The sequence below is a fragment of the Plectropomus leopardus genome, chromosome 16 (genome assembly GCF_008729295.1).
Source record: "Plectropomus leopardus isolate mb chromosome 16, YSFRI_Pleo_2.0, whole genome shotgun sequence".
Taxonomy (NCBI): domain Eukaryota; kingdom Metazoa; phylum Chordata; class Actinopteri; order Perciformes; family Serranidae; genus Plectropomus; species Plectropomus leopardus.
Window position 1 is genome coordinate 20,480,516 of NC_056478.1, and position 23,450 is coordinate 20,503,965.

The 23,450-nt window shown below is 40.5% G+C and overlaps 1 protein-coding gene across 2 annotated transcripts; it reads left to right on the top strand.

Annotated features, from left to right (window-relative positions):
- The first annotated feature begins 6,756 nt into the window (after nucleotides 1–6,756).
- Nucleotides 6,757–23,003, top strand: gareml (GRB2 associated, regulator of MAPK1-like). 2 transcript variants are annotated; one of them, XM_042503585.1, is made up of 7 exons: nucleotides 6,757–7,162; nucleotides 12,334–12,474; nucleotides 17,277–17,407; nucleotides 17,491–17,656; nucleotides 17,914–18,764; nucleotides 21,133–21,302; nucleotides 21,736–23,003. In XM_042503585.1, exons 1-7 carry the CDS (start codon nucleotides 7,051–7,053, stop codon nucleotides 22,334–22,336), a joined length of 2,172 nt encoding a protein of 723 aa, XP_042359519.1. In that variant the 5' UTR covers nucleotides 6,757–7,050; the 3' UTR covers nucleotides 22,337–23,003. The 2 variants fall into 2 exon arrangements, with proteins under 2 accessions (XP_042359519.1, XP_042359520.1); XM_042503586.1 differs by having other exon boundaries at nucleotides 17,545–17,656.
- Nucleotides 23,004–23,450: the final 447 nt, after the last annotated feature.

Below are 23,450 nucleotides of genomic sequence, written 5' to 3' on the forward strand. Positions count from 1 at the left end.
TGTGGTTTATGTGTATTGTGTGTAGAGAATGTGTCTCAGGTTGAAATGTTTAAAAAATGTGACGCTCGTCAAACTCCTAGTTCCCTGACATGTCAATATTTCTTGCTTTTTTGACTAATAATGACTTAAGTGTGCCACCAGAGACATTATAACATTTTTCGATGGTCAGTTTTTTTTTTTTTTACGAAAGACATAGAGCCAATGTGCAAACACAAGATGAAATCCAGAAACTCCTGTTGACAGGTTGTTGGCCTCTGACTGCTACACAACCTCATCCTGCATCATAAAAGTTTGCAGTTAAAAACCAAAGAGCTTTGGAACGATGGCCCAGCGTCAGGAATATTAAAACACTGAATCTCCAATTAAAAAAAAATATGTATGATTGTTGAAAATAGCGGGAAAAAAAGTTACTAAAAATATCAGAAAAGCTCATCTCCGATACAATATTCACAGTAAGTAAACTACTGCCAACTACAGCTGCCAGCAGTTTAACTGTAATTTTATGGTAAAATTTGTTATAGTGAAAATTGCTGTAACAAATTTTCACAAATACAGCCAAAATTCTAACAGTAATGTACAGTTTCCAAAAATACAGTAAAATACCTAACATCTTTATGCTTTTTGGAGCCAATATTACACTGTAAATCTCAGGTTGTACTGTACAATACTGTAATAAATTTAACGGTAATATACTGTTGAAGTGCTTTACAGAAGTGACACTGTAAAATAACAGCAGGATGCTGGTAACTACAGCTGCCAGCAGTTTACTGGGAGGTTTGTTTCAGTGTATTTATTCTATAGAATATAATTTTGGTTATTAATTCTGAATCTGTGAATATTGGCATTCATGGTAAAGTCCTCAGGGTGGAGCCAGCAGACAGACAGACTGTCATTTAAGTTTATGGTGGACTTCCGTTTGGTGGCGCTACGTACCCGACCTGTCTGAAAAACGTCACAGCGGAGCGTAGAAGAAGACTTCCTCCACGACTTTGACGTTTAGCAGCAGCGGCTGTCCTGACCTTCTCACTGCAGCGTGACAAACTGAAAGGTAAGACAAAAGTTAACACTTATTTAGTCAAGTCACGTTATTCACAACTAAAAACAGTCTTTTCCTCACTTCGAGTATTTAAAATAAAGCTATCATCTCTACTTGCTGTGGTTGTGTGTGCTACTTTTGCAGGTGTACTCGGCTAGCTAGCTTCTTGTTAGCTTCCTATCTAGTTCTGCAGTTGAGGCTATGCTAACACGCTAACTAGGAGCCATTCATTGATTGCATTAGGTTACAAGACAAGTTAAATTAGCGCAATATTTATTTCAGCTTTGTTTGCTTTTCAGTATTATCTTCCTTGGTTTAACCGACACATGTAACACTAACGGTGGCTTGCACAGATTGGAGTTTGTGATGTTAGCACCAACATCAGCGTTAGCCAACAACGTTATGTTATCTTTAGTAAAGAGAAGTTATTGGACTCGTCAGTGAAAAACAGTGTCTCTTATCCCACTGACAGTAGGTTTAAAAAGTGAAATGGTGCTTTTTTACCTTTTCTGTTGATCACTGTTGCTTAAGTAACCAAAGTCATTAGTGAGGCCTGAGGGTCACGGTAGCATTCAGACAGCCATGAAGAAACCAGTTTGTAAAACTTTAGCTTCAGTCTTCATCAGCGCAGCCGAACATCTTACATGAATTATGCTCAAAGTATGAACTCTAATGATGAATTAAATATCTGATTGTAGTCCTGGTAGGATAGTTCAAGAGCAGCACATCAGTTAACGGGTAGAATTGTGAATTAAAGGAACATTGTGAATAATATTGGGGGTTTAGTGGCATCAAATGGGGAGGATTACAGATTGCAACCAGCTGAAGCTTTTACTGAATAGAGTTCCTTCGTTTTTAAGGAAGGTTTTTAGTATGGTCCAAATTATTCACAGATGCCTCTTGCTCTCCACAACTAATGGACCAGGCAAAATACATGAATAAAAATACTGAATTAAGTAGTTTAACATTTTAAATAAGGGCTTTTATGCCTCTGGTTGGCATGTTTGACATGGGCTGCATACCTAGCACCTAATTCTGTGTTTTTCCCTGATAATTTAGGAGATTTTACCAAGAGCTCAATTATTCGGATGATGTAAACAAGTAAAAACACCGACAAAAGCTTTTTCAAGTTGAAAATCAGTGTTTCACGCATGCTGCTCATTGCAGAGGGACTGCTACCTACAGTGGCCAACCCAAAAACCTGAATAGCCCTATCTAGAGCCAGTGTTTATTTTGTCCTTTCAGGGCTACTCTAGAAATAAAGTGGTGCAACATGGGGATCTTTGAAGATGAGAAAGATCTTTTTTTACAAAGTTATGAAAAAAGTATTATTCTTATTTTCAGGTGATTATACGTTAAATAAAATCTACTTATATTATAATTCATTTTGGTGAATATATTCAGCTAAATCCTACACACTGGACCTTAAATATAGTGTGACCTTTCTCTATAGAGGATAAATGACTCTTTGGGCTAGGTCTACTAATGTTTCTGTGGTATTTCCCTAATAAAGTGCTATTTGAGGCCGTGTCATTGCTGATTGAGTACATGAGCACTGGCGTGACATTATGCTGTTGTTTTCCCCCACAGATGGTTGCAGGTTCGTTTAAAGTTTGGTGGTCCAAACTGGGCCCTTACTACAGTAAGGCATATCAGGAGGTTTGGCCGGGATTTCTCATCACGGCGTACTTTTACTACCAGATTTCCTATGGAGGTGAGTTCAAGCCTTACTGATTTACATAGTTGCAATTTTTTTATTGTTATTTTTTTACATAAGGATTATTACATCTGCTTCCAAGTTTTGCATCATTGTAGTTGAAATAATGTTAGTGGTTTGAAGAGATTGAGATTGTAAAGAAAAAAGTCTTTGACCTTCATAGTGCTGAATGAATATAAATGCAAGCAGCTTTAGTTACTGAGATGTTTTAAATGTATGGTGTCTCAGTGGTTTTGGGTGACTAATGTGCTGTCTGCTTCTTTGTTATTCCAGGCAAGAAGGCTGTGAAGGACAGTAAGTGGACAAACATTAAATCTAATCATTTTATTTAATTGGGTTTGGATAATGATAACTGTGAAGCATTATTAGTATACCGTCAGATTTTGCCCTACCATTGGTAGAAGCCGCCATGGTCCCCTGATCTCTGGGTTTATTGGCCATTGTGGGAAATTTTGCAAATCAACGAGAAGGACTAGATGGCAAAATTGGATTTTTTTAGGTTTTTTTTCACTAAGTTATGAGCTATTTAATGTGCTGAATTAGCTAAATAGATGTTCCTGTCATGTTATGTCATCTATAAGCAAAATATTCTGCAATATGCTTGTAATTAAACCTTAGATTTAAATGTGCTGAAGAGAACAAAATTATAAGCAGTAAAACCAAACTTGCATACTCATTTTATAAAATAAAAGGTTTTCCTTTCAAACACGGTTAGGTAAGACACAAATTATTAGCCTCTATGTCCTGGGACTCTGCAATCATCATGTTTTTTGTGGTAATGTTTCAGCAGTGAACATGAGCTATGCTGTAGGAAAGCAGGTTCTCATGTCAGATGTTGTGCAGCTACATGTCTTTTCCTCTAGATGTCACTGACAGTTCGCTAATCAGGCCATTACTGGCCGATGTTTTGCTGCTGCAAGAAATGTATTAAGGTCTGGCCATGTTAGGTCAGACAGGGTTTATTTTATTGATTTGTGTCCTTAAACATGTCATTTATTGTGCCTCTCTCTTTTTGCAGAGCCTGCCCATTAAGTTTTCCACCAAGCCCACCACCCCTCCCACCTGCTGTGAAATAATGCCCAGCTGTTTGTCTGGAAGTCCAGCTTCATATTTGAATTTTTGTTAATATGGATCAAATAAAGTTGTCAAACTTCTACCATTTTATTATCAGCTTATTTTTGTTAAGTTGCTGTAGACAGAAAAAGCTGTTATCAAAATGTAATCCTAAAAGGTGTATGAAAATTTAACATAATATAAACATTATGCACAGATGGTGTCTCTATAGAAAATTTCTGTAAGTTGCCAGATGGTCAATACAAGGATGCTTACTGTTAATCGTGTTAATGATTGACTGTTGATTTAGGAAAGAAGAAAAAAAATGATAAGGAAAGCTAATACAATACAATTCTCAATAAGGGGCTGCTTGTTCTTGATGAAAGGGGTGGGGTTAAACTCAGAAGGACTTTTATGGGTTTTTTTGTTTGGCTTAGAGAAAGGACATATAACTTTAAAATCACTGTATTTATATAAAATAAACTCTGAACCCTAAGTTCCGCGAGCAGGTTTGAAAGGCATGTTTTCTTAAAAAATCTCCAAAATCACACCTTTTATCATAGTCTGAAAATGTAAGAACATTTAGTGATAATATTTGAAAAAACAATTGGAGGGTATTTTCAGCTTTTGGCAGGATCAATATAAAAAAAAATCTGTAATATATTAAAATGAATAAAAATAAGTCCTCTAACAAATTAAGTACGGTCCCTAACTTTGAATTCATTCTATAATGAATTTATTTTAGATTATATGGTAATTTTGACACTAGTAATAAACTGAGTGCGCTATTTATAGCCAATGAATCAGGGTTTGAGTTAATGTGTAATCTAATTAGACACGGCCCTGCCATATTAGGTGCTGGGTGGGTGTTGGTGTGGTTGGTCATTCTGGGAAGCCAGACATCCCTAATTTAACCAAGTATTTGTGATGGGGTGAGCCCAGTTGATGATAATCTGCAGTCACATATTCAATCCTATTACTTGTACATTTTTAATATATTTTGAATGGTGCTCTAAAATATGGTATATTTAACATCAGTTATATCAGTTGTGATCCGCTCTCTCTGAGTTTTGGCACAAAGGACCGTAGCATCACAACTGGTTTGTTGGCAGAGATCGATAGCAAAATGAATCAGTTTCTGTTTACAGTTTAGTTCATTGAACTGAGTGAGTTGACCAGATTTCTGCCTGAGGGTCAGAAGTTTAGTGCTGGGCGAGGAGGTGGATAAAATGGCTCCATTTCTGCAGCATCACTACTACATGGGTGCTAATGAGTGGACTGATACGAAGTGTCAATACTTCATACACACCTGCACACTTCATGTATACAAGATGGTATACCTCCCTTTTTTAGCAAAGGGTTTGAAATCAATATGTCAAATCTGTAATACACTCTGAACATACTGCAAAGTTTTCTTGTTCTAACACATTTAGTTAGAAACTATAATTCTGTAGCATATAATTAATTGTATACAAGTTAAAAATAAAAGCCAGCCAAAAACAGGCTTAGGTGACTCCAAAAATAAAAACATTTTATTACTCTTCCACATAAAAAAATAAATCATACAGCTCTGTCTATTGATGATATCATAGATGCAGTAGATTTTGTAGAGTTGCTCTCTTGGGACTGAGATGAATCGATTGCTTTCTTAGGGAGGGATGAAATACTAGTTTGGTGTGTAGGCGTTCATGAAGTTGTTCTACAGTAATGCTACATCATTAAATACATGTCTGGTCTAAGTGTCTGGGGGGCTGTCATTCCTGCTTCCTGCTCTTAGCGCCAAGGCTATCCTGCCAGGCATGCCTAAATATACAACGTGCATCAAGCAAAAAGTAAGTAAAAGTACTCAATATGTAGAAAATTGCCACGTTAAAGGTCCAGAGTGCGGGATTTAGGACGATATATTGGTAGAAATGGAATATAAGTATGTTTTCTTTACTGTATAATCACCTAATAATAATAACTGTTGTCTTTTTGTTACCTTAGAATGAACGGTTTATATCTACATCAATTGCAGGTCTTCAGTGGAGATCGCCATATTGCACAACTGTGGTTTATTTGTTTGCTACTGTAGAGACAAAGACTGACTCTAGACAAGGTCATTTGTGTTTTTGTGTTGGCCTCAATATTTAGCAGCAGCAATTACTGTGCAAATTAAGATTTAAGCATTTTTTTATGCATAAATCTTAAAAAAGACTTTATAAAACATGATATGACTTGTTCTAAATTAAACTACCAAACAGTTTATACAAGTACAGCTGCAACAGTTGGTTGATTAATCAATCACTCAATTCACAGAAATTTAATTGCCAACTATTTTTTCTTCTCTTTTTTTTAAATAATTTTGGGTTTAAGGGTGTTTTTTGACTCTTTCAAAATAATTTTGAGGTTTTGCCATGTTTTTTTTTTTTTTATGCATTGGGTACTCTTAAATTTAAAACTTTTTCCTGATTATTTTCCTGAATATAGTTACTTGCTTTTACTTAAGTACACTTTCAATGCAGGACTTTTACTTGCAACAGAGTGTTTCCATAGTGTAATATTACTACTTTAACTTAAATAACTGATGAATACTTCTTCCGCCACAGCACAAAAAAAGCAAGTAAAGCACAAGTACTGTACCTCAGTACATAATTTGAGTAAATGTACCACCATAGTTACACCCCACCCTGAAAATACCAAAATAATGACTTGCATAGACCTACAGTTTCTGTAATTTCTTGACATTTTGGGGATCTTAAAATGAGCCCACAGCAGGCAGGAAAAAGTTTAGCCTGAAAAGTCCCTGCCCACACACCTGCCACCCACACACAGCAGGTAACACTGACCTCTGGACTAAGTGGTGCAATAACTAATGGAGAAAATAAAAAGATACAGAGCCGGTTATCAAACAGTATGCCTACGCTTGAGAAGACAGAGAAACCTTCCTCGCGTCTACGACTGACGATATGATCTCCAATATGGTAACAAAATCTCCAAAATCAAAGTCTGCTCTCGCGTGTGGGGGTGGACAAACACTGACTGACAGAGGGGGAGAAAGAGAGAGGGCTCGCGCTCCCTCCCACCGCTCGTGCGCACCGACTGTGACTGCGCTCCGTCTCTCCTACACTCAAACATGGCGAAACTCTTTGCCATCATACCACCACCATCACCCTTATCCTCCTCATCGCTATCACCATCACCACCACCGTCCTTATCTTCACCATCATCACCGTTATCTCCGGTAGCGTGATGACCCGGGAGGATGGAGAAGTTGTCGGCGAGCCTATCGGAGATCACTTGGAGCCCGTTGGCGCTGCCGTTGGACGCGGTGGTCAGCAAGTTCCGTCTGCCCACTCTGGTCCGCCTGGCCCACGGTAAGAGACCAACCACCCTCACCGGGTCCCTGAACCTCCGGCGCCACTGTTTTAAACTTTTCTGCTGTTGTCCTTTTTTGTCAGCTAGCTAACGTTCCTCCGTCGTTTCACATCACTGGACTTTAAGTTACCGCGACAGCAATGATGACACATGACGATAAATAACGTTTTCCAGTCGGGAAAACAGATAAACTCAAACTTTTACCGGGGAAGGTGAGTTTCTAGCGGTTTTTGTGAGTGTTACAAGGCTGGGAGTTTAGAAGAAAGTGTAGTAATTTATTAAGAATCTCAACGGTGTCAAGACTGGGAGGAAAAATACCACTTCCGGTACAGGTTTTCAGAATAAAGCCTTTGACCCTTGTTAAAAAAGGGCGATCACTTCACAATTTAAACATAAATGTAGATATACATGTTATCATGTATCAGCATCTTGTTACCTTGGTAGTAATCTTGTCAAAACAGCATCTGTTTGCTAAACAAATTTAATAATCACAGAATGAATGGAATCATACCGTAGTAGTCAGTGGTGGACAAAATTAGGGGTCGACTGATACTGTTTTTTAGGGCAGATACGATTATTAGTAGTTCATGAGACTGGTAACAGCTATTTGGAACCGATACAAACTCCTACACAAAACTTTGTTTAGATTCCTTTGACAAAGGTTAAATAGAAACTGACTTTTCTATAAAGTCAAGTAAAAATTGGAATAATAAAATTAATAAATAAAAATAGCTCCCTGAGGTTTTACAAAGTAAAAGTTCCTCCTATACTGACACTTTCTTGGCACTTTTTAATGAATTCATTAAAATAAAACGCAGATACAGATAATCGACAAAATGTCAAACCTCGGCCCCCAATAATCAGTCAGGCCGATAATCTTTTGACCCCTAGACAAAATACACAACTGTGTTACTTGAGTCAAAGAATAGATACTCCTGGTTAAATATTACTCCAATACAAGTGAAGGTTGCCGAGTCAAACAATTATTTGAGTTCAAGTTTTGGAGTACTTGCTCTTAAAAATATTTAGGTATTCAAAGTAGTTTAAAAATCTCACTGCATTGTTGTTTATTGGCACAATACATACAACTATAAAGTTGAGCACAGCATTGCCAACACTCTTCTGAGAGTTTTACTTTGTTTATATTGGTATTAAAAGGATTAAAAAAAGTCATAATTTCTAAGATTGGTTACTTCAGATTCTATTAGGCTACACAGCATTGCCAGAGATACTAAACATCTTATGATACGAAAATATGAATCATTCTTTATCTCAAAAACTTTAAACATAAACTTGGGGTGGCCATGGGTAATCTAGTGGAGAATCTTAATCTCCATCTGCTGTCGTTAAGATTGTGTGCAGAAGGGGTCGGTCTTTTCAGGGTAAATTGGGTAAAAAGGTTTTTTTATGATACTTAACTTTCTAAACATATGTTGATGGTGTCTCACTAACTTAAGGTCGTTACCCAGCTTTGACATCACTTGTTAGTAATGGATAATAAATTGGAACTCCACCACCTAGATATCCTGGAATATGTTTCCAGTAAACTGCACACAATATCATGATGTTTGCCAACATGTAATGTTTCATACCAAATGACACTCTGTTGTTTATGAGCCTGCACCACTATTTAATCTTGACTGACAGGTTCAATAAAAATGTTGCTCAGATTTGCTTTGAGTTAAAATAGCTATACCGAACAGGCATGAGTCAAATCAAGTTTCTTTTAAAGTGAGTTGTGTTGTCCAAATATTAAAAGACTCCAATTAGATTAGATCATTTGTTGGTATAAATATATAAACAGACTCTAATTAGATCATAGTGGGCCTCTGATGCACCATCAACATGTGATGTACGCAGGCAAAAGAAGCCAAATGTTAATTCAAAGTTATTGTGGTTCTTTTGAGTTGTAGAGCCAAAGACAAGCAAGCAAACAAAGGAACAAAAAAAGCATGACTCCTGCTGCCTCTCTTGCTTTGGCACTTGCTCTAGTAAAAAAAAAAAGCAACATTTTGCTCACCCAGGTGTATGCTGGTCCTACCTGCCTATCTATCTTAACAACGGGTGCCACATATTACTCAATTTACTAATAAAACTAATACCAATTACACAAAAACTAAATACGCTAAATAAAACAATAATAATACGCTGAAACAAATAACTAGTCAAATTAAAACACTAGCAAAATGTAACCTAAATAAAGCAAACATCTAGAATAATACAAACAACATTACTGATGTTTAGCAAACAACTAAATACTACCAACAAATAGCTCCATTATAGTCTCTGATCGGAGTCTTTTTGTATTTTGACAGCGTGGTTGTCAAAGTAAATTACTATAAACTCATTCAATCATTTGTGTTTTAGTTCATTAAGTGCAAAGTTTTGGACTTTGTTGATGTAATTTGGAAAAACACTGGAGAAGCAAGGGGGAGAATATAGTATGTTGTAGAACATTATTGAGAGGTTTTGTTGACTGAACGCATTTTGTGCTTTTATTTTGAAACCAACGTCGCCTTATTTCCGTTATTTTTCTGGTTCAGTCTTGACACCTTGATGCTTTTATTCATTTATTCTCGGACACCGATTTGTTTAGATCACACCAACACGCTGACTTCCACGAGGGATTCTTTGTGTAACATTTGTGTACACTTTTCTATTCACCCCTCTATGTTTTGCCGCAAACATGATTCTCTGCCTCACCAGATTTGGTGTCTTTACTTTGGGAACGCTCGATGGGTGTCATGGCCAAAGTTGTTCCAGTCCAGCGAGGCCCGGAAAGCCACAAAGTGTCTGTTGTGCTGCTGAAGTGCTGCTCAATTCTTTTCATATGTAAATGCTGTAATCTGTCGGTGAACGTGGTGAATACTAACGAGCGGGGAAGAGGAGGAAAACCTCCAACTTTCCTTCGTGGACAAAAGCGCGCTCCCGAGCCGTGTCATGGTCCCCGAAAATTACGCACCTTAGGCGGCGCGCGTGTGCATTGTGTGCATGTGTGTATGTAGAGAGAGCGCACCCGTAGGTGTTTATTAACTGCACTGTAGTTACCCCACAGATGCCTGCTTGTTTGCACAACCAGCCAACCTAGATGGTGGTTAGTTATTTACAACAGGACTTGCTGTCAGCATTTGGTTCTAGCTTTTACCCCATCTATTTCATATTAACAACAAACACAAACTGTGTTTATCTGCAGGGGAAATTGTGGCTCACTGGTATGTGAGTGTGGGGGTGTCATTCAGTGTGATGTGGTTTACCAGGTGATGTGATGGCTCTGGTCTACTGTCAGATTAAACACTTGCCTAACAAAGTTTTGTCACGATTAAGTACACTAGGCTACACAAAAGTAATATTCACTGCATTAAGTGTCAGTCAACCCAAATCACAAGAAAACTTCTTTCACGTGACCCAAGTGGAATTAGCTGTGGTTGTAACAAGTAGTGTAAAACAACTAGTACATTAACTCATACAGTAAACCAACAGTTCCCACAATAAGTACTCTGACATGATGTTAGAAAAATTATTGCGTTAGTCTGACTGAAAGTGGACTTTTAAAACACGTGAACATGTTAGTCCAAACAAAATCATACTAAATTACATTTCTTGAAGTCGGACTAACACACCCATAAAGCGGTTCAGAATTGAGCTACTCGTCAAGTACACGCCTCAAACGGACCTGAGCTGGTCTCGGCTTTCTGTGTGTGCTCCTGGTCGCCTGCCGGGACTGCTCATTTATTTATGAGGGGGGAAAGGGGTGATGCATAACAGGTAAAGCATTTTTTTTTTTTTTTAAATTAAGCACTATATTTTGGCTTAGGTGAAGGACATACAACTTTAAATGGTAGTATTTTGTATTTCTTTAAAATAAACCCCAGCTACTACCAACTCTGATAAATAAAGTACAGTCCCTAGAGGGTTTGGCTCAGGTTTAGGTAGGGGAAATACAACACGGGCACAGAAGCTAAGCAATGTACTGCTGGGGACATATTTTAGCCACCTAAAGAAATCAACATCAGTTTAAGTGTACACTATATTTGCTCCACTTTACCTTACACAATGGCTGATGGCTGAGGCAGCAGTAGACCAGGCCAGCTGGTTATGAAGCTATTTTTTTACAGCTGTTCTTGTCCTTGTACACATTTTCCAGTCCTGCGTGGATGTTCATAGGGGGTTTTGGACACCTCCTTGCTTCTGATGAATCTCAAGAACAGTGGCCATGTTGAACTTTGCTGCTGGACCGAAATTCCTGAAAACAACAGAAGTTTATACATTAATCACAAGAAGACCCATGCAGACATGTAACAAAGTTTAACAAGTTTGAAAAAAACTCTGCTTGCAGTTGAGTTAGGGGCATTACTTTACAAACTCCCCTCAAAATTTGGGTCTTCACAGTTGAGAAAAGTGCAGTTGACTTCTTTTTGATGAGTGGTATTTAACGTACTTAACTCCTAAAAACTGTTGACAGCAATCTGCCAGTCATCCAGAGTACCCAAGTTGTTTATGGAAAGTGGTATTACTGTTGTGTATTTTTTTTTCCTTGTGGTTAAAAAAATAAAACAAAAAAATATATATCCAAATGATCTGTATGGCTCTATAACTGTAGAAATATGAGGGGAAAATGGTCTTTTTTGTGATTTGGGTGAACTGACCCTTTAATATGCATTGCACCTTTGAAATGGCATCTCATCATCTGTGACGTGTTTGCATTCAGCCATCAGTCAACATGGTTGTTAGATTAAAAGGCTTAGTGATAACCGCTATCCTTCAGCAACAACAACAGAAAGATGTGCATCCATGTGATCTGAGTGTGAGTGTGTGTGGTGTGTGATTGAATTGTACCACTGTGCAATCTGCAGAAATCAATGCCGTTGTGCTACATGATGGCTCTGGTGAAAGCTGGAGAGCAGGGCGTATGTATGGGGGCTGCTGGGTAATAGTGGGTTGCCAGTTGCATAGCAGGATCCTGATGAATAGGTTCGGTGTGGTGAACCATCACTGATAGTGGTAATTATGGACACTGAATCCTGAGTGCGTGTGTATGTTTGTGTTTGGGAAATGTTTTCCTGTTAACCTTTGCTGAGCAATTTAGTGTAACCTTAGATATTAAAACCTGTTGTTTCAGGTAGACTTTTTGTTCATCACTAATCCATTTCTTTGTGTGAATGTGTTTCAGGTGAATGTGTGGAGGGGCTGTCGGAGGAGGATGTGGTGCTGTTACACTCCTGTCGTCAGTGGACCACAGTGACTGCCCACAGCTTAGAGGAGGGACACTACGTTATTGGACCCAAGATAGACATCCCTCTGCAATACCAGGGTGAGCCAACACACACACACACAAAAACACACACACACACACACTGCATTTCTACACAAGCATGCCAAAAAATATCTCAATAGTCAAAATTTTGTCCTCAACCTAAAAATACCAATTTCTTCCTAAATTGTTCATTTCCTCTGGGTTGGGGGAAGGAATAAATCTCACAAACATTTTTGTCACAAGGTCAACATTTTCCACTTGCTCTATTTTTGTTGGGGAAAACGTCTCTTTGTGCAAACAGACACACACGATAGACACAGCAGAATTTGACTGATAAGCCATTAGTGCCAAGTAATGATAGTTGAAATGTAATAGCTTTCAGTAATAGTTGGTCACTATGTTTTAGAGACAGAATGCAGGATGTTCAAATTAGAGATATACTGAGCAGGATTTTTCTTATGCAGATGTAATTCCTCTCAATCATCACTTATGACCCACTCTCAGTGTGTGTTGTGTATTTACTATCTGCAGAGACTCTGCCCTCTGCCTGGATTTTCTTATTTTCTGTGTTCAAGACATTTATGTGCATATAATATGCATCAAATATGAATGTAGTTTATAAGACTTCATCTTAATCCATTTTAGATCAAACAAGAAGAAAGACAATTCTTTATAGAGTTTGCTTGTTCTTTTCATGTTTATGTGGCTTCCTGACAGTTATTTCTTCCCAAAAGACACACATGTCAGGTATTAGGAACATCCTCATATTGTTTGAGCCTTTATTAAGCCAGTCAGTGCAAATCTTAGTTCCAATGTACAGAATGTGGAAGTTACAGGGGAGATCCTAAAGTTTCCACAGATATACACTATTCCAGACTCAAATTTGGGAATTTGCATATAAAATATTGCACAAGATGTCTGGATTTTTTTCCATCTGATGGAATACTGTAGACATGATTTTTATGAAGTCTTAGGTTTGAAGAAGACCTGGACACTGCCTGACAGTGTGGAGTAGAGCTGCAACAGCTATTTGTTTGTTTTCAACAATGAAATTAATCTGCAACCATTTTGATAATTAATTGGTTTACGTAACTAAATAAAGTCAAAATTCTCTGATTCCAGCTTGTTCAAACATGACATTTGAGGACATCATCAAACCCTGATCCACATATTTCACCATTTTCTGACATTTTATAAACTAAACATCTAGTTGATGAATCGATAAAACATTCAAAATATTCGGTAGTTGCAGACCTAGTGTAGGGCTTTAATAACCTGAAAGTTACGTAAGATGAAAACAAACAAACAAACAAACAAACAAACAAAAAAAAACAGGAAAACAATACGTCAGGGGGCTAATTAAATTACTTTACAACCAAACAGTTAGACGCAAAACTTGAAAAGTGATTTTAGTAAAATCATTACAATTGTCTAGTCAAACTTGAATAAAGTTATTATTTCCCAACATGTACTCCATTGTACCATTTAACGCTATTGAATAATGGTACGTAATATCAGACTCCTACTTCAGCTCCTAATGTACAGACAACCGGCTACTGTAGATGTGACCTTCCCTGACTCCTCTTGTCCATTGACCTGTCTTCTTCCTGCTGAATGAGTCTAGTCAGAATGACCTCACCAGAGCTCAATCCCCACAATCCCATTGTTCAGACTGTCCGACCAGTCACATTATTCTCTGTGTAACTGGATCCTAATGCCTCCTCTTCATTGTTTCCTCCACCGATTGAGTGCTGATGTCACCTCACACTACTGCCGCCTCTTGGGCTCCTTTTCAGAAGAATGAAAGAACACTTGGTTGGGAGGGAGGGTGTTGAGATCACTGTCATTTTAAACATGACTACCAAAATGTCACTGACTGTCCATGACTGCCAATACTGGCAATACTTGCAGTTAGCAGCAAAAGTAAATAGCTCAAAGAGTAAATAGTAGTTATCTTTGTTTTGTTATAAAAAAAACGGACTTTAATTAGGTCCGAGTCAAATAAGGGCTCTCCAGCGTACTGGTGTAACCAGAGTTTTATCATAGGAGTATTTTCAGCAATTTTGTATTGCACTTGCATAAAGAGAGTGACATTACAAGAGATACATCAAAAAGGAATGGACAAAATTGAAGCAGCAGAAGCTGTGATATGCTACAATCTCTCATCTCACTGTGCGACAACACTTCACCATCAGGATTTAATCCATTTTGTCTGATAACTTCTTGAAAGTCTAGAAAAGCCACAATATATATATATATATATATATATATATATATATATATATATATATATATATATATATATCTTTTTATATATTTTTTTTCCCTATTCAAGTTATCAGAGCACTAAACTTGAATACCCAACTTGCGAACTTTGAAGCTTTTATGTGTCTTTACAAAGGCAGTTAATAACAAGTGACTAAATAAGACTACAAAACGTCATCATGCTGAGCCTCATCGAACAAGGCTTTACAGTCTTGTAGCAGTAGCAACCGTAATGTAGTTTCTAGTAGTCTAACGTTGTTGGGTTGTGTTTTTTTAAAACTTTTTTTTTCTTGTAACATTTAGGAGTCAAAACTCCTGAAAGTGGTGTTCATCTGGAAAGATTATCTTGCTAAACAAAACATATAAGTATCATAAATGTTTGTTTAACAAAGAGAGTATTTTCGGCAATGATTCAAATACCTATGTACAAATCCCATAGGCTTTTTGATGAGGAAACCAGGGCGGAGCTTACTTCCAGGTTAGCTAACAGAAAAACTTCATCTCTGGGGCACTCTATGGGTTACCTTTTAATCACTTCCTCTTAACCCAGACAGATACTGTAGATATTAGGCCCAGTTTTAACCCAGAATGGGTCGCCCTAACTAATTTCAGAGTTTGGTGGTTGCTTGACATTCAGTTTTTGGGCGGTTACAACCCCTGATCATCAACATTCTGGCTGTTGGATGATCAAATGGATTTCTTGCCACACATCCAGGACAGCACAGTATCTGCTCAGCGCAACACAAAGCAGCTTTGGCCATTTCTGCTGCTGGACCCTGCAGCATTGCATCAACCGGACATCTTTCTCAGCTCCGAGCCATTTTAACGATGGGTTCCAGTATTATGCATTAAATTTTAGAGCTACCTTTGTGTCTCTTAAAACATGACAGGTATGTTGTTGTTGAATCAGAGGCCACCGCCAGTGATGAGCTAATGTCTGTGTGATGACTTCATACAGGAAGTCTAAATAAGCTTAGGAGGAGAGCAATATAGGTTTCCCCCAAGGGATAGACAACAGGATGCTCCCTCCTTCATCCTCTCTCTCTGTCTGTATCCTCCTCAGTCCATCAGTGAGAAAAGCAAAGATGACTGAAGGGTACGGGACAGAAAAGCCAAATGAATGGCTTTCAGTGAAGCAAGTGGCGCCACAGCCACACTTGTAATGTGTAACTGGTGGGCAAAGCCTTGTGTGTAGGGATTGAAAAGCCAGTGATCCATTTTTATTTTTATAGTTTGTTGCTCAGCAGTACCATTCTGAGTTTCAGTCTTTGGGAAGGGTGGTAGTGAGTTGTGCTAAAAAGTAGCTGTTATTGTTCGCTGGGTGGAAGCTCCTTATCCTGGGGGCTCTGTTTGAATTGGAAGGTGGGGGGTGGAGGAGAAAGAGTGGGAGAGAAAAGGAGGGAGGTGCTGGCGAGAAGGATGGTTGAATTTGGTATGCAGTGCTGCCTCCCAGACAAAAAAACTTCCTCATGTCTCTTTCCCTTACAAACAAACACTCTAAGAAAAAGGAGGACCCTTCAAGGGCTGCAGTAGTTAAACGCAATTAAACTGGTAAAAAGAAAGGATAATGTGATTTTAATAAGGCTGATTTGGAGCCTATTGTGCATTCCTTTATGGGTTCTTTATAATGTCAGAAAGTGGCACAAACCAAAACACGGACAGTTTAAAGTTACTGGACTGCAACACTGGAGCGCATGACTGTGAAAGATTTACAGACAGAGGAGGGGATGAGCAAAGGAAAGAGAGGGTGAAAGTGTGTATGTGTGAGTATGTGTGAGTGTCTCCATGGTGATGTGTCTCTGCTCTGCGTGAGAATGGGGGTCCTTTATTGGTTGCCATGCCAACTCCGTCGGCTGTCGATTGGCAGAGAACTGGTGCCAGGTCACAGGTCACGGAGGTGTCTTTGTATTCTTTTCGTCCAAACAGTGTCTACTGCGGATGTGTGTGTGTGTGTGTGTGTGTGTGTGTGTGTGTGTGTGTGTGTAGGTGTGTAGGTGTGTGTAGATCTGTAGGGAGTCAAACAGAGAAAAGAAAGATTTTCACCTATTTTTATAATTGCTCCCTTTCCTTCCTTTCTGTCTTCCTCCACTTTTCTCTCCTCTTTCTTTGACCTCCTTCGTTCCTTCCTCCACCATTCCCCCTTTTTTCTTCACCTTGCTCTTTCCTCATCCACCCAACACATTCTCATTCCAACTCTTCGAATATGACTCCTTGGTCTGTTCCGTTCACGTTTACGTATGACACGCAAGGTATGGTCCTACGTCTGTTGTTGGCGTTCTTGGAGGGTGTGTCAAATTATACCTGTTAAATGCACTGGGTCTTTTCAAAAAACACATCTGTGTTTCACAGGACATGCAGTGCATGTTTTGCTCATTAAATGCATACAGTCTTTTTCAAAAGACGGTAAAACACCTCGTGTTTACCTTTATGCAACAAAAGGTGGTTAGGTTTAGGAAAAACAAGCAGTGTGTTGTTTAAGCCTAAATAACATAAAAAGGTGATTGCCAGGCTCCACCTATCTTTGCACCTCCCTTCTTGCACCTCCTCTACCCTTCCCTTCTCTCACCCCTGTCCCTCTTCCATCCTCTCTGTAGGGAAGTTCAAGTTGTTGGATGAAGACCGAGACGTCAGGGATCCAGTCCAGTATTTTTCCAGTGTGGAGGAAGTTGCTGGCATCTTTCCTGACCGGGTCTTTGTCATGGAGACGATCACCTTCAGCGTCAAGGTTTGAATAACACGAGAGAATCGTAGTTAAAGTTTGTGTCATGCAATATCATGTCCATACATCCATACATGTGTATGCTGCAGGTGGTTTCAGGGGAGTTCAGTGAGGACAGTGAACCATACAGCTTCACTCTGCAGGCTGGAGATGAGCTGTCACTCATGGGGAAGGCGGAGCTTCTCTGTGCCACGCCATCCAAGGAGAAGACGGGTCTGAGCGCACTCTTGAGACGCCTGGGGAAGACTCCTAGAAGTACGTACGGTCAGAGTGTTTATTTCTGTGTTTTATGGAGTCCTGTTGCTGTGGTTATTCATGTGCTATATTCAGTGAGCACGAGGGGATCAGTGACATCATCGGCAGTACTGTGTGGAATATTTGTTGATAACTCAGATCAGACCGTCTGTGTTCAGCACTGAAAGATCAGTTTCACTGAGCAGGAGACTAATGTGACCTTTACTCTACATTCTTTGACCCCTGGCTGATGCACCTCTCTGTCACCGCCTCTTCAGGTAAAACTCCCTGCCTGGTCTGCATGAACCATCGCACCAACCAGAGCGTCAGCCTACCCTTTGGTTGCCGTGGACGCTTTTGCACACGCTCCCCTCTGGAGCAGGGCATGCTGGGGGGGGAGCACACTGTACGCAGCATCATCGAGAGGGTTCGCCTCCCAGTTAATGTGTCCGTGCCGTCACGACCACCACGAAACCCCTATGACCGCCATGCGGTCCGAGAGGGCCACCGCTACAAGCTGCTCAACATCGTCAGCAAGACGGTGGTGCTGTGCATGGTACTCCGCCGACAGGAAGTCTCCCCCTCCCACTTCCTGCTTCTGCGTTGCATGCCCCGATTCAACGTAGCCGAGGCCTCCGTTCACACGGCGGCTCTGGAGAGCCTCCTGTTGCGACACGCATTTGACCCTGATGCCTACTCTCGCGCTGTTAGAGAAACCCGGCCAGAGCTGGAGTGTATGACAGAGGAGTGTGTGAGCCCGCGGCGCTCTCGCATGTGTGTGTCGGGTCAGGACTCCTTGGCACCGGCACTGCAGCGCCTCTCCATGTGCGGGTATGGGGGTGGGGTAACGGACAGCCTATCACAGCGCTGCAGGGACTCTCTTGGAGAGCGGCTGGGGGAGGGACCAGGTGAGGAGCGGGAGTATGTGACTCCTGAGTGGACCGATGCCGAAATGAGGACCAGTGAGGAAATCCCTTACGAGGAACTGTGGACCAATCAGAACGCAGAGGGCTTGGGGAAGGAGCCAAATCTCATCTCCTTTCATTCGTCTTCCTCACTGGACGGTTCTCTGGGTACCGTGGTGACAAGAGTGTCTACCCCGCCACCTGTACCTCCAAAATCTGATGCTGTGAGTTTCAGTCTTCACCTCCTGTCCTTTTTTTCGTCCTTCTGTCTCTCATTCCTTTTATCCGTCCACAGCAGCATCCGGTTGTTAAAAGTCAGGATGCCTGGTTTGAATTATTCATACATTACAGCTTTTAAACCTCAGCGGCCACATTCACACACTCACACAAACTCACACTGACTTCCTGGAAAGGCTGCCATACACTCACAGCCCATATGCTCACAGCACATGAATACATATCATCGAGGATGCAGCAGGTACACGTGTGTTGTGTCCTGGAATATAGTAATTCAATAAATAAAGAGCCAGTTCAGTCGTGTGGTAGAGTATAATACTGATGGAGCCTGTGCTCTTAAGAATGACCAAATTGTTATTGATTTCACGATAAATGACGGCCACAGCGCATCAGTCTAATGTGATGATTAGAGCAGAAAAGATTGTGATTGCTGTGTATCAGCACTGCACTTCCAAAAAATCATTTGTCAATCACACAGTCTTCTGTTTGCCTTAGAGTTTCAGTGAAATACAGTTTTCTGCAGGTTACACTTTTGCTTGTCTGCTCAACCATGTTGGCTGTTGCTGCCAGTGCCAGCTCATCCCCCACTTCTACATGTAGATCTGAAACTGGTGGAGCTTAGGGCCAAAATTTGGTTTTTCATTCTAAAGGAATCAGTTGATTATTCTACATACACGTCAGAAAAAGTGGGAAGGGGCATTCACGTTCCTTGAGACCAAGATGGCATCTTGGAATAGCCTCAGTGCAAAACACCCAAACATATTTAAGATATTTCAGTTATCAGTGACACAAAACACAGACAAAGAAGCACTAACTCTGGCAAGAGAGAACACTACTATAATATTACTACAGACGCCTGTGGTTTTTTTCTTAATGTTAAGATAAACAGTTACTTGGACAGAAAATTTGAACATGTACTCATTTTAACAAAGACATAACATTGAACAACTAAAGCTCCCATGACTGATAGATGGGACACGACTTTGGCTCGTTATAGAGGAGGGCATGTTAACTATATTTAGAGTACTTTGTTTAACATTTAAAAGTTAAAGTTTAAATTACCTGGAATACCTAAACTGTGTCACGTTCACCCTGACGGACAGGCCTGAAAACAGGTTAGTAAAAAGTAAAGCAGCGTGGAGGCCGGTGGAAATGTTACAGAGATTAGTTTTTTAAATTTCTCTTACTTTTTCAGCCTCTCTTTCAAATTCAGCAAAGTCTAAATTTAGATCGATGGTCAAGCATTGCTTTGACAGAAACTGACAAAATTTTGTAGCAGCCTGTCATTGCATTGTGCAGCTACAGGGGATAAAATTAGCAAGCACACCTAGGTGTCATATGTCCATCACTGCCAATGGAAGCCAATCAGAGCTTGAGAGGATAAATACCTGTGACTACTGCAGAGTTATTTGTCCTGGATATGGATGCTGATTGTAACCTTTCCCATTAAATACAAAAGACAAATGTTGGTGGGTTTTTTGTGTAGTGATGTCATAAGTTGAGAATCACTGCTGTTTAACTTTTTTTCGACTTCAGACTGTTGCAATCACACATTAACAACTTAAAACTCTAAAGTACTTTGTTGGATTGTACTTCGTCTATCTGTATATTCCTATTATAACTTGTAAATTCAGGGTTGTGTGTGCACTAACAAAGCTCAGTCTCAGCGTTACACTCTTTCCACAAATTGTTTAATGCTTCTCATGTTCAGCTGGAGGCTATTATGTTCCTCAATAATATGACCAGCACTTTCATAGATAAAACCATCAACAAAAACAAATGTACTTTAAAGCAGAAAATGGTGTGTGGTGCTGAGAGCAATGCTGTTTTCTTAGCTGAGCTGTTCTTATTCTGGCATTAATGGGTGGCTTCTCAGCTTTGGTGCTCACATGTTGGTGTGTATGGTGTCTGAGTTTGTAAGGGGGAAATTATCTCGCTTTGTTTTGTTTAATTAACTTTTTTCTTTCAAAGTGATAGCAGCTAGAAGCGTTACAGAGTGTGTGGGTGATGTGTGCTGTAAAGCAGAATTATACCCTGTCACACTAGTGTTTCTTCATTCCCTGATATTTAGTCTGCCAAGACACTCTCTGTGTGTGTGTGTGTGTGCGTGGGGGGGGTTGGGGGGGGGTGGGGGAGAGAGCTTCTGTGTGTGAGGGAGTTTGTTTGAGGTGTAAAGGTCACTAAGTTTGACATTTACCAAGCAGAACATTGAGACAAGCCAGCAGACACACACACACACACACACACACACACACTCACTCCCATTAAGCCTCATGAGAAGTCAAGTTTTAGGAGTTCACTTTTTTTTCTGCTGTCGTAGCTCTTATATTCTTGTGCGTGTGTGTTTGTGTGTAGGTGAGAGAGGAGTGCCGCTATTTGATCGCCCCTCCAGTTCCCCCCCGCTGCTCTAAAGGAGGCACCGTCTCCAGTCCGGTCCCCAGCCCTCCTGTCCCTCCTCGCTTTCCCAAAACCTCCACCTCCCCGAGACCCAACCTCTCCTTCTACTCCTCTGGACTTCAGGACAGGTACAGAACAGATTTTCTTTTTTACATGCAATAAATCGTTGATACATTTATTCAGAATTATTATACTACAGCATTTTAATGGCAGGTCTAGATGACTTGCAGTAAATGCTGTATTTGATGTTGAAAATTTCAGTTTTGGTTAAACATTTGCTAAAGGCATTTAAACAAAGTTTTGTGTTGGAGTTTGTTATATTCCATATTTTAAATATTAACAGAAAGATTTCCACTTTTATGTAAATGCATATCGGTTCCAAATAATGGTTATCAGTGTCATTAACTAGTAATAATAGGTATCAGTATTGGCCCTGAAACACCAGTATCATTCGACCCCTACCACACTTTAATACAATGTATATGATTAACGTTTTTAAAACTGAATAGAGTCACACTGACTGATACTAGAAGCTTATGTCGTTCTCCTGCTCTGTCCCAGCTGCTCGCCCTCTCCAGATGCCTCCCTCTACTGTTACCCATGCTCATGGGCGGACTGCCCGGCCCCTAACCCTGCCAGTCCTGAGCCGGTCCCTGCCGCCCCCGCAGACAACACAGCCAATCCTCAGCCAGCACAGGCCACCTGGGCAGAGCCGTGGGTCGAGTCCTTCACGTCCTCTGGACCTCGACTGAGGCCGCCACCTCCACAGAGTCGATTTGCTCCCTTCGGGGCGCTGAACCCCTTCAACCGCCAGTCCCCCTGCCCCTCACCCGAGCCCACAGCCAATCCCACGACAGATTCCTCCAGAGGTGCAGAAGGTGGTGGGATGTCAACAGGGGTCACAGAAGGGTTGTCCCCGCCCCCTGACCCCACCTGGCGGCCTCCTTCCGACCTGTCTGTGCTGTCACTGGAGGAGGTGTCGGCCTGCCTGCGGTTCATCGGCCTTTCAGAGGCGGCAGTGGCCGTATTCCAGCGGGAGCGCATTGACGGCAGCCTTCTGGTGCAGCTGACCGAGGAAATCCTGTCACATGACTTCCACCTGAGCCGACTCCATGTCACCAAGATCACACAGTTCATACAGGGCTGGAGGCCCAAGATCTAACACACACACACATACACACGCACACTGTCCTGATAATGTGCCTGTTGGCTCCTGAGCCATCCTGAATGTGCCTTCCACTGTGAGCAAGTGGCTGCTGAGCCCCACTGACTGAAGCCCAGACTCTGCTGAAGGAAACCACGCCACCCTGTGGTCACACTAAAGAACTGACACCAGACTGGCTCTCATGCCAGGAGTCTCTGACTGTGTAGATACTTCCTGTCTGAATCACGGACTGGGACTAGTTTACTAACACATGACGACAACAGACAGCAACGTGAAAAAAGTGTTCAGTTTGCATTAGGGGCAAATAGTCGACCACAATACATCCTCATGCTTTGAGACAGATGTTGGTTTTAAGCACTGCGTGGGTTTGTGATCCTACATAAAATCTGATGAGGGGAAAACATGCCAACGTTCTGCATAAAAATAAAGGGGTTTAATGTGAGTTTTTGCAATATAAAGCCTCTATTGTTGACCAGCAGGACATGTAACACTGAATCGGTTTCCTACCTGAGTGTCTTGCACAGTGTTTTTCATTTAGTTCTTCTTCATCTGTGCTTGAGCTTCAGCGGCCTGTAATTGGCATGAAATACAATTGTTAGGAGATAAGAAATGACTGTTAAAAGCAAAATAAAAAAATGAAAAACGCAGAAAGTATAAAAATCAAAAGCACCCAATGAAGTAATTATTTCAGGGTTCCCACACATTTTTAAACCAACAAATTAAAGAAATTTCCATAACTTTTCCATATTATTTTAACTGATTTCCATGACTTTATGTGTAGAGGTACGCACACATTTGAGCGCTATACTGCTCTGCACCACAAAGTCAAAAGTTTGGCTGCAGAGCCTCCATCCAGCACAGCTACATTCTGCCTCTTTTGTGAGCCATATGTCATATTTGTCATTTGGAAGCCATAACATATTAAACATGCACTTTCCCAGCATGTGCAGTTAAGCAAAGAGCGAGTGCGTGCTGACTTTACTTGCACATCAGACATTCCCGCCACCAACAAGCTGCATACGCCTCCGGTGTGTATCACGTGATACTGGTGACATTTCAACAGTTACGTAGAGCAACACTAGATTTTAAGTTGGTAGTATTTCGCATAACC

Bases quoted from the DNA above. Each gene is read 5' to 3' on its own strand.
- gareml (XM_042503585.1), top strand. From the start codon at position 7,051: ATGGAGAAGTTGTCGGCGAGCCTATCGGAGATCACTTGGAGCCCGTTG. The intron at 7,163-12,333 runs GTAAGAGACCAA...AATGTGTTTCAG, and splicing joins TCTGGTCCGCCTGGCCCACG to GTGAATGTGTGGAGGGGCTG. The intron at 21,303-21,735 runs GTACAGAACAGA...GCTCTGTCCCAG, and splicing joins TCCTCTGGACTTCAGGACAG to CTGCTCGCCCTCTCCAGATG.